At 51.8% G+C, this 11,582-nt stretch overlaps 1 protein-coding gene across 2 annotated transcripts in view; it reads left to right on the top strand.

Annotated features, from left to right (window-relative positions):
• The first annotated feature begins 6,196 nt into the window (after positions 1-6,196).
• GNA13 (G protein subunit alpha 13) overlaps positions 6,197-11,582 on the top strand; it is a 28,532-nt gene continuing 23,146 nt past the window's right edge. The window contains exons 1-2 of one of the 2 annotated variants that reach the window (XM_068977866.1): positions 6,197-6,479; positions 8,869-9,095. In XM_068977866.1, coding sequence (XP_068833967.1) covers positions 6,197-6,479; positions 8,869-9,095 — 510 coding nt within the window. The remainder of the gene's footprint in view (positions 6,480-8,868; positions 9,096-11,582) is intronic. The other variant, XM_068977867.1, reaches the window with a different exon arrangement.

The following is an 11,582-nucleotide window of genomic DNA, read 5'->3' as shown; positions in this document are numbered from 1 at the left end:
CAGCACTTTCACAGCATCATCTTTCAGGATTTGAAACAGCTTAACTGGAATTCCATCACCTCCACTAGCTTTGTGCGTAGTGATGCTTTCTAAGGCCCACTTGACTTCACATTCCAGGATGTCTGGCTCTAGGTGAGTCATCACACCATTGTGATTATCTTGGTCATGAAGATCTTTTTTGTACAGTTCTGTGTATTCTTGCCACCTCTTCTTAATATCTTCTGCTTCTGTTAGGTCCATACCATTTCTGTCCTTTATTGAGCCCATCTTTGCATGAACCTACGTTAGAGAAGCTTTACTGGTATCGGCAAGGTGCGGGCCATTTACAGGCAGCACAATGTAAAAAGCTAACCTCACCTTCAGAAGCGGTAAGGAAGAGGAGGCATGCTGAGCAGGATGTCCTGAGCTTCCCAGAAAGAATCTCAGATTTCCAAGCAAAGCCTCGTGTTCACGGTCACATAAATAGACTTCCCACAAACACAACCAGGGCACTGAGCAAGCGAGGTGAGAGGGTTTCTCCGAGGACGGGTGTGTGTCTTTGCGAGGCAGGCTTCTGACTCCAGAGAAGCTGAGAGGTCACGACTGCCCAACAGCAGCCCATGGATCTTCCTTAGAGGCTGAGAAAAACACAGCCAGTAATTAAAGTCACGTTCTCCTTCAATAACACCAGCAACAAAAACCACCACGAAGGCAATCCCACATGCTGGGTTTCATACAAAACTCTCCATATGAGAGGCTTATCCTGGTAAGGGCACCATCGCATTTCGTAACAAAGAAAGTTGCGTTTTCATACCAGACTCACGTGAAGGGACCATCTGGGGTTTCCGTCACCATGTAAATATGGCTGCAAAGCCAGCCTCCTCTTTTCTCGTTTTCACCTCAGTCACCCAGAACAGTTTACAAACCAGAGTCTGAGCTCCAGTGCAGAGCATCTGACTGTGCTCAAATCAGCCCGCAAGCTGGTAAACTTTGAGGTGGCATTTAGCCCCAAAGGGGCTGGAAAAACAGACTGTGTAACCAACCAACAAATAACTTCACGTGTTCCTTAAATGCGATCTTCGTTCACCCGGGCACCCAGGGAACTACCTCTTTCTGGTGACTCAGAAAGGGCCCTGGATTTAGAGTCAAAAGGAGGCGGTTTTGGTTCTGCTCTGCCCCTGCCCCCAGACAGTCAGAGGGAGGCTACGAGTCTTCAGGCCTCTCTTCCCCCGGCTTCCTCCTGCTCAGGGAGTGAGCTTAACACTGGGTGCTCCCTCAGCCTATTGTGAGCAGAGAATGAGATAAAGTCGGTTAAAGTGCTTTGGGGCATTTAAAACATCACACACACACACACACACACACACAGCTCAGAAGATCTGTATTCTGGGAAGACTAGGGAATTCCCTTCCTTTCCTAGCACAGAAAGGAAGACACGAAAAACCCACGCCTGTTTTATCTGAAAAAAAGAAGCAGAATCCACCTGTTATAATAACACTGGTGATGAGACTGAAAAGTCAAGTAGAGAAAACCCTGGGTGTGTTGCCGTCTTTATCAGAAAATTAACCCACGGTTTCCCCATCCAGTAACGTGACTGATTTTTAAATAAACACATTTAAATGGGTGTTGTCCCATCCTGAAGAGTGAGTAGTCACCTTGGCAGGCCAAGCGCTTATTTAAATTATATTTCCCATCGTTCCAAAATCTTTTAGAACTCCTGTTTTGGAATCGTTCCAAGTGCCTCTGGCACATTCTTTCGAACATGTCTGAGGGTGACACATTTTTGTCCTTTGTGAAAAACACTGATTTTTGTAAACAGCCCAGAGTTATCTGTCACAGAGCCTGGTAAGTGAGCTAAGTAGTGCCACTATTTTAAAAAGTGTTAGTTGCTTAGTCGTGTCTGACTCTTTGCAGCCCCATGGACTGTAGCCTGCCAGGCTCCTATGTCCACGGGATTTCCCAGGCAAGAACACTGGAGTGGGTTGCCGTTTTCTTCTCCAGGGAATCTTCCGGACCCAGGGATCAAACCGGGGTCTCCAGAATTGCAGGAGGATTCTTTACTAACTGAGCCATGAAGGAAGCCCACTCTTTTCAGAAAACTGTGACTCTAAGACAGCACACCTGTCTTTCTTTCAGTTCCAACAGAAAGTTACAAATAGCCGGACTGCCCTGAAGGTTCTGCGGCTGGGACTCGGCGCTTCCACCACAGGGAGCTCGGGTCCCATCCCAGGCCGGGGAACTAAGACTCCACAAGCCAAGGAGCAGCCAAGGAGGAAAAGAACAGAACAGAAAGATTAAGGAATCGACAGTATTGCTAGACAGGGCCTGATCCTTCATACGGTGACATTAGAGTAGAAAACTCGCGTGGAAATGTGTTTCCACTGTTAGTCACACCTTGGTTATTTATCTAGCAAGATTGCTTGCCACTAGACTTTGAGTTTCCAGTAAGAACAGAGCCTCACTACAACTAACTAACCATTTAACTGTGCAATCTTTTTATCACAGCTCCTTCTCGGGCTATCTGAACCCCTCATCTGCCCACGGATTAACCGGCTAATTCAGATGTTTCCAATGGATTCACATCTGTGTCTATCGGAAATACAGTAGCCAGCAGATCCAATTCCAAGCAACAGACTCTATATTCCCTTAAAAACTTTAGATTCTCTTGTCAGTTATGAAACAATTTGTCTGAAAATTATAATATTCACTAATATCATTACAATGTGACTTGAAGCAATAGCTAGATTTGCTTTTGGTGCAAATAATTTTAATTGTTCGAGTTACTTTAAAATAAACATAACCAGAGAATTCCCTGGCTATCCAGTGGTTAGGACTCAGCTCTTTCACTGCCAAGAGCCTGAGTTCAATCCCTGCTCAGAGAACTAAGACCCCACAAGCTGCATGGCCAAAAAAGAAAAAAAACTCATACTCATAGTTTCATTCACTGAACATCGTATACTGTGGGTCTTCAATGGTAGATGACTCCGGTGACTTTTGTTTTATGGAAGCTGTTGTTTTCCCTACCTCATTTTATTGTGGTGAAATTTACATAACATTAAATTCATCAGTCGACCGTTTTAAAGTGTGTGATTTGGGGGCATTTAGTAGATTCCCAGGGGCTTCCCCATGGCTCAGTGGGCGAAGAATCCGCCTGCAGTGCAGGAGACACGGGTTCTGCCCTGGGATTCGGAAGATCCCCTGGAGGAGGAAATGGCAGCCCACTCCAGCATTCTTGCCTGGAGAATCCCACGGACAGAGGAGCCTGGTGGGCTACAGTCCACGGGGTCACAAAGAGTCAGACCTGACTGAGCACACCCTATGCATACGGGACGTATATAATATATTCCCAAAATTCTGTGAGCGAACCATCACCACTATCTAATTCTTAAACATCTCCATCGCCCGGAAAGAAAGCCTACGCTCACGAACAGCCTGTGCGTGCCTGTCCTTTCTGCCTACTGCTGGCAAGTGCTAATCTGTTGTTTCTATGGGTCTGTCCATTCTAGGCACTCTTTATGAACGGAGCTTACACCGTGTGGGCTTTTACGGCCAGCTTTTCCACATAGCGTCACGTTTTCAGGGTTTATCCACGTTGTAGCACGTGCCAGTGCTTCATTCCTTTTAATGCCTGAATAATTGGACTGCATAGATACACCACACTGTTCATCCATCCACCCATCGAGGGATATATGAGTTGTTCACCCCTTTGGGCTATTCTGAATAGTGCTGCCATGAACACAGGTGTACAATTTTTCCTTTGAGCACCTGTTTTCAATTCTTTGTGGGTATATACCTAGGAATGAAGTTGCTGGGTCCTATGGCAATCCTAAGTGTAACTTTCTGAGGAACCATCAAACCTCTAGCTCTTTGGTTTTAGATTTTTTAAACAACGTGTACCATTTCTTTTAAAGTCTCTGTTACAATGTTGTTTCTGATTCAGGCTTGGTTTTTTGGCCAAGAGGCATGTGGGATCCTAGCTCCCTGACCAGGGATTGAACCTGCGCCCGCTGCAGTGGGAGGTGAAGTCTTGACCAACAGACTGCTAGGGAAGCCCCTGCAGCGCATTTAAAAAGTAATCCCTTCATTCATCTATTCGATTCTGATTGCCCCTGGGTCTCCATCGCGGCGCACGGGCTTTTCTCCACCTTGCATTTCTCACTTCGAGGCTTCTCACCTCAGAGCATGGGCGCAGGAGCCCGTGTGCCCACTAGCTGTAGCACACGGGGCTCAGCTGCTCTGCGGCACGTGGGATCTTCCCAGACCAGGAAGCGAACCCTGTGGCCCCTGGATCAGCAGGATTCTTATCTACTATACCACCAGCTCATTTTAACGCTCGCTCTTTCAAGGTGGCTTGACAACCAGACAGAAGCTATTGGACGACTGCAGTGTGACCCCAGGCAGGGCCCACAGAGGTCTCTTTTTTTTCTGAAGCGCTGAGGCAGGCTGCAGGGTTTGATATGAGTCAAGCTTGTTCAATGCGGTTACAGGCAGGGCTCTGGACACCTTTCTCTGCTGTTCTACATGTCACAGCATGAACTGGCAGGGCAGGAAAGCCTTCCTGCCTGAAGAGGGATCCTTGGTGCTTCAATTATGCTGTGAGCACTCCCGGAAAAGGAAGAAAAAGGATGCCAACTATCTAATTGATAGGCTCCCCTCTTCCTGTTTTTGTGGCATTCAGATTAGCATGTGGAGTCCAAGCAGACACGCTGCCTGGGGGCCAGCGCTATACCCTGTCCTGGGCAGAGGTCTGTCCTTTCAAGGGTGGAGAACCAAGCTTCCCAAACAGTAGCTGAAGCTGCAGAGAGCTCTTCCAACCTGGGTGGACTTTTACTATCTATTTTGCCTAGAGGCACGGCCTAGTGATACTGGAGGGGAACCTACCCTACTTTGTATAGGGCAGCTTGTCCACCCGATGGGCTTGGCCAGGACAACAGGAGATAATCCTACCACAGGTATTGCTTACTGCAGCCAATTTACTGAGTCATGGGGCTCCTCAGCCATTAACTCAATCCGGCCAGCAAACTGATTAGCACTTATTTTTTTGTCTAAACATGTTCTTGAGCCTCTCGGGGCACTGACTTTGCTACCTCGTTGCCTGACACACACAAGCTTCTGAGCCCCGGAAGCCCCAGGCAAGGCTCTTGGAAGGAGCTGGACTATCACAGAGACCAGCCCAGAGGGCCTTTTCCACTTGAAACTAGGGCGCGGAGAGAGAAGTTGGCTTCCGGGGTCCTTGCGAGGGGTCCCGCTGCCAGCCCAGGTGTCACTTGTGGCCCCGCAGCCCTGCAGGTGTCCGGGCCCGAGTCTTGGCCGGTCACATCCTCTGCAATCCGGCAGGAAACCTAACCTCCGCCGGCTCCGGTCCTCGGTCTGTCTGCTTATCTGCTTCCTCTGGGGAACAGCCGCGTCGGTGTCCGGTGCGGGGGGGATTTTCGGGCTGACCTCACCCGTGCAGACGTGGGCGTCAGCCCGCGTGCGGACCGCGTCCGGGAGGCATCCACAGCCCGTCTCGGTGCCTCCCCGGCCCCTCCTCCCCAAGCAGCGTCTTGGCAGGGTCTGGGGTGGGGCTGGGGGGGGTCACTCCGGTTCCGATCCCGGGCTCGGGAGGGCGGGGTGTCAAGGGACCCACTGGAAGAAAATGCACCGAAACCGCAAACGCCCGCTCTCTGTTTGAACAACTTTGGAGCCAAGGGCTTCGGCGGCCGGTGGCGGGCACTGGGAGCGGCGGGAGCCGCGGGCAGCCCAAAAGGCAGAGCTTGGGGCCGCGCTCCTGCCCCCTGGATCCCCGGAAGGAGCCGCGCGCCCCGAGGTGGGTGCGGCTCCTTCCAGGGAGGCAGGAGGCGCAGCGGAGGAGCGGGCCACGTGACCGCCGGGCCCCACCCGGGCGCCCCGCCCCGCCCCGCGCGCGCCCGGCGGAGCTCGCGGGCTCGCGAGAGAACGCGAGTCTGCGGGCGCGGCGTGCGTGCGCGTCCCCGCCGGGCGGCGGGCGCGCGCACGCCCCGGGGCCGCCGCCCCGCCGGGCCCGCCCTCCCGCCCTCCCTGCGCGGCGCGCCCGGCCCGCCCTGCCCGGCCCGCCCTGCGAGTCAGACCGCCGGCTCCCGCCCTCCGCCGGCGCGCCCGGGCCGCCGCGGCGCCCCCCCCGCCCTCGAGCCGCCGAGCCGGAGCCGGAGCCGCGCGCCGAGCGGCCGGAGAAGCCGCAGGGCCCCGCCGAGGCGGCAAGATGGCGGACTTCCTGCCGTCGCGGTCCGTGCTGTCCGTGTGCTTCCCGGGCTGCGTGCTGACGAGCGGCGAGGCCGAGCAGCAGCGCAAGTCCAAGGAGATCGACAAGTGCCTGTCGCGGGAGAAGACCTACGTGAAGCGCCTGGTGAAGATCCTGCTGCTGGGCGCGGGCGAGAGCGGCAAGTCCACGTTTCTCAAGCAGATGCGCATCATCCACGGGCAGGACTTCGACCAGCGCGCGCGCGAGGAGTTCCGCCCCACCATCTACAGCAACGTGATCAAAGGTGGGGGGCCGCGGAGCGGGGGGCCGCGGAGCGGGGGGTCGGGGCGCGCCGCGGCCGGGGGCCCGGGCGGCGGCGCCGGGCACCGCCCTCCTCTCCGGAGCCCCTGGTCGGGCGCGCGGGAAGGGGGCGCGGCCCGGGGCCCCCCACCCCGCCTCTGGCCTCGGCCGGCGCGGGAGGGAGGCACCCCGGGGTGCAGGCTGGCCTCTCCCCCGGACGAGCCAGCCCACCCCGCGCCCGGGCGCTGCCCGCCCCGCCTCGCGCCCCGGGTGGCGGGTGGCCGAGTCGCATGGGGTCGGGGCTACTCCCAGCTCCCGGGCCGCGGAGCTCCGGAACCTTGTGCCTGAGACTCTGGTCAAGGGCGAAGGGTGACAGGCTCCTGGCCCGTTGGGGGCACGGATGTGAAACTCGAGGGTGTCCTGTTTGCTCTGCTGCCGTCAGGAAAGCGCAGCATGCAGTCGGCCTAAAAAAGTTTTAGCATCAGTGGTTTTTCGCCCCAGTGTCACGGTCGGGCAGGATGTGTGCCTGTCATCACCGAGCACCTTGCACCCTCCTTCTGCTTCTGACTGCGGTGGGGGGAGCGTCTTCTGCTTAAACGGGGTTGTGTGTGGGTACAGAGGGTCTAGGGCCTGAGACCGTGCAGGCTGAGTCGATGAATCAGTGTCGGCTTGGGTCATAGGTTCTGCTGCTGTTCGTGGGTATTTTTAAAACTAGAGTTGATCTTTGTTCTCAAGTGAAAAACGCACAGGAATTTTAGTTCTGGGCTTTCAAACAAGTGGGGGAGATTTTACTTTTGTCATTTGAGCTATAATTAGCACTCTTTTTAGCGTCCAGCTGTTTTCTACTTTATGAAAGGCATTTTGGCAGAATTGAGATACAGCGCCTGATTCTTCAGGTGCCTGAGGGTGCTCTCTGGCGTCTGGATAGCAGTTTATCTAAGGGTTGGTAATGTCAAGCCTTTCCAAGCAGCGTTTTTTTTAAGGGGGGATTTTGTTGAGGAAGTACTTAAGTTACTCTTTCGAGTCACTTTTTTTTTTTTCCCCTCCCAGGATGGAGTGGAGGAAAACTGCTTGGGGTGCGGGGAATGGAGAGGGGAGCTTTGTGGGGGTAATGGTGAGGGAGGGGCAGGACATCAGGAGCTCACAGACCACAGCCAGCCCTGGGACTTCTGCAGTAAGCTGCAAAAAGAGGCTGACTTTATCCTTTCTTCAGGTTTAGTACAAAATTAATCTAAGGTCTCTCTCAAGGCCCAAGACTCTCTGTAGTCAGCCCTTAACCGAAGGTACCTTTGTATCTGATGCAGCTGATTGTAAGGGGTTCTGTTAATGAATCACTTCAGTTCAGTTCAGTCGCTCAGTCGTGTCCAACTCTTTGCGACCCCGTGAATCGCCACATGCCAGGCCTCCCTGTCCATCACCAACTCCCGGAGTTCACTCAGACTCACGTCCATCGAGTCGGTGATGCCATCCAGCCATCTCATCCTCTGTTGCCCCCTCTCCTCCTGCCCCCAACCCCTCCCAGCATCAGACCAGCTGTTGACTGAGAGCTAGGTAGATACCTGGCTCTTGTTTAACACCTGGTTCCTCTTGTACACTGGCTCCTAAGTGTGACCTACTTCGAGTGTTGATGAGATGAAGTCACTAGCCATCTACATTTTCTGAGTTGATGTGATCAGAAAATTGACAGCCAAACGGTTTTTCAGTTATCGAAACAAATGACCTAACAGTCACATGACTGTTAGCAGGGACTAAAGGTGACAGTGTAGTGTTAAAAATAATGGGTTTGGAATAGTCTGTGAGTTGAAATCTCTGCTTCCACATCTTTTGTGCGGTTGGTCTTCCTCCTTTTAGGGAAGCCTCACGCCACCCTGAGCCTCACCCCGATTGGAAGCTTGGGAGGGGAGAAGTGTCTGAGCTCTGAGCGAGGTCCTGGAAGCCGTGGGTTGGGCTGGGCAGGGTGCTCAGGGACCGGGAGAACACGGGGCGCTGAGTCTCTTCTTGGCGTCTCATAAAAGTCTCTGAGAGACTCAGAGCCTGGACGTCAGGTCATGCCGTGGCGTTTCTTCTTCCTTTGCTGGTCTTGGTTGTCTTGCGACTCCCTTCTGCCCAGGAATTATTTTATTAGTTAGAACACGTTAAAATCCTACAAAAGAAGCACTTGTGTTAATTGTATTTGCTTTTCAAGGTTCTAATTTTATGACTGAACAACTGTTGAGTTTTAATTTTTCTTTTTTTACACTCTGAGAAGTGACTTCTGTTTGTTATGATGTCGGTCTCCATGTTTTGGAGCTGCTGGGCCTAGAGTACTCAAGAGGTTTAAGGAAAGAATACAAGATCGAATCTCTGAGAGTGTCTAATGACTCCCATCACGCTTTCTTTTTTCTTAAACAAAGGTATGAGGGTGCTGGTAGATGCCCGAGAGAAACTCCACATTCCTTGGGGGGATAACTCAAACCAGCTCAATGGAGACAAGCTGATGGCATTCGATACCCGGACGCCCCTGACCGCCCAGGGAATTGTGGAAACGCAAGTTTTCTTACAGTACCTTCCTGCTATAAGAGCATTATGGGCAGACAGTGGCATACAGAATGCCTACGACCGGCGTCGAGAGTTTCAGCTGGTAAGAGATTTTTTTTTTTAATGTTGTGATTTTATTTTAACAGCATTTATTACCATCTGATTGTAACACACTTTTTTCACTGCCTTCCACAATATGATGTATGTATCCGAAATTTTAGCCTCAGAAATGTGGATAGTTTTCTAGATGAGCTTTATAAACTAACCAAGGTAAAAATAAGGCAAACCCCCAATGGGTTTGATGAAGCTGTTATATTGAGTAATTAGTTGGTCATTTTTCTTTTTCGAGGGTAAGATCATAATGAGCTTCTCAGGCATTTTCATCTGATTTTTTCTCCTTTTAAAAATAATTTCATCTCAGTTATAGCAGCAGTATTGATCTTTCTAAAAACTGACTTTTTATTTTTGAATTAAGAGTTCAGTAACTTAATTGTTTAAGTATGCTCTTTAGCCATTAGAGGTGTTTAATTCACAATTCATCAGTAGAGGTTAAAATTCTTAATGTTTAACAGTCAATGAGCTTTTTATAGATTTGCATGCTATGCTTTTTAAAAGCTTCTAAGCACATTTTACAAAATGTTCCTCCTTAAAATAACATGATGTTTTTTGTAATTCTCTTTTCCATGGGAAACACTTAGAATTTATTTTGCATTTATTATTTCTACCTTGTTTCACACAAGACTGTAACAGTTTGCAGCTATTACACAGCATTGAAGAGAGGGTGGAAGATACGGTTCTGATCTAGTTTGAAGGTAAAAAATAATCATCTAAATAAATTGCAAAGCACTTGATAAAAAAAATCTGATTGTGAATGTGTTGATTATATTTGGGGTTTTATTTGCCAAAGACCAGAAAGATCCCAGGAATGATAGCCATCTTTCCTGTGTACAGTTTGGAGGGAGTTCAGATGTAAAGTAAGTTTTACTGTAATGTGATCAAAATAAAGTGACAGTTAAAAGTAAAACTGCTCAGCAGCTTGTTTGATGATGTCACGGTGTTAAGACAGTTCACATATCTGGGTGTGGCTGCAGAGTGACATGCAGCCAGCAGTCCTTGCTATTACAGTTTGTACTCAGCAGCAGCCTTGGCTACCAGAAGTTCTCGGAAAGTGTTCATGGCAGCTTTTGGTGAAGCTGAGACCTGAATCTCTGCTTTGTTTGCACGGTGGCCTCCGTGTGTGCCACACGGCCTAGCACTTGATTGTGTCCCGTCTGGCTCAGTTCTCTTCTTTGTTGCGTGTATTTTTTTACCTTACTGCATTAGTGAGCGGCAGAGGCGGCCCTACATCCTTGTTAAAGTTGAGTAGCTGGAAGCATTGTGTGTTGAAAGTTATGAGGAGCCTCCATCCAACGCCTGGACTCGGGGTTCATTTCTGTCTCTCACACACCCGTCTTCAGCTTCCTGTACCCTCCCTGCTGTTGTTAAGTGTGGATTATGCTCCTTTCTTCTAAATTCATTTTCTCAACAAGCCCCACATTTCACTGTGCACCGTGTCAGGAGGTGGTTCATCCTTGCAGGTCAGGGAAGAAGCGTCTGTGTGTAACAGCACACTGTGCATGTTGGTCCAGAGAGTGACCGGCCTGCCACCGTGCACAGGCCTCTGTGGGGAAGCGCTGCGAGTCCGCTTAGGTGAGGATGGGCCTCCCTGGCGCCTCTCGCGTTTGAACGTTCACCTCTGACAGTCTCGTGGCCATCACTGTTGAGCAGATGTTCCTGAGAATTTATTTGCCATTAAGAACAGACTGTTAAACCGCTCAGGCTGAGGACCTGCAGATGGTTGGCTTGAGCCAGCTGATGCTTTCAGAGCAGAGACAGCCTCCGGGGCAAGGAGAGGCAAGTTCATGGTAAGAAGGAGAGGCGCAGGGAGCGAGGGGCAGGGAGAGGCCTGGTTAGGCTCCTGGGAACGGGTCCTTCCCGCCTGCCCCGCACTGTTGATGGTGCCTGGCACAGCTGGTCGGTACTGGGTCGTTGCGTGGAGTTAATGGCTCCCATACTTTGGGATGCTCCTTGGTGCCTGGCACGTGGCTGACACTGGGAAGTCACTTTGCTTCTTTAAACTTTCCCCCAAGTCCTCTCCGTTCGTTCTCTCATCTGCACACACAAAGCCCAAGTCCTGTTTTTTCTGGAGCTCTCTTGCCTCCTCCACTCCGCCCCTCCTTCCCACGGGCCCGGTGTCTCCTCCCTGGACCTCAGGTACATTGTCCAGACCTGGCCGGGTTTGCTGGGAAGCTCTGCTCAGCTCCGCTGCTTCTGAAACACAGGGCCGCCTCTTCCATGAGCCTGGATGCTGAGGGGCTCGCCGGTGATGCCCCACAGCCCGCACCCGCTCAGACCCCGCGCGCCGAGGGCTGCTGCCCACGGCCGCCCTCAGCAGGCCCGCTGCCCGGCTCCTTCATGCCCGTACCATTCATCCGGGCTCCCCTTCACAGAACAGGGTGGACGCAACTCCCTGCAGGCCTGGGCCCTCTCCATGGGCTCAGCTGGAACCCGAGGAACAGAGCAGTTTCCGCGACGACCCCCTCGTCACCTG

Source organism: Capricornis sumatraensis, chromosome 8, assembly GCF_032405125.1.
Source record: "Capricornis sumatraensis isolate serow.1 chromosome 8, serow.2, whole genome shotgun sequence".
In the NCBI taxonomy this organism is placed as follows: domain Eukaryota; kingdom Metazoa; phylum Chordata; class Mammalia; order Artiodactyla; family Bovidae; genus Capricornis; species Capricornis sumatraensis.
This window is presented reverse-complemented; position numbering and strand designations above follow the sequence as displayed.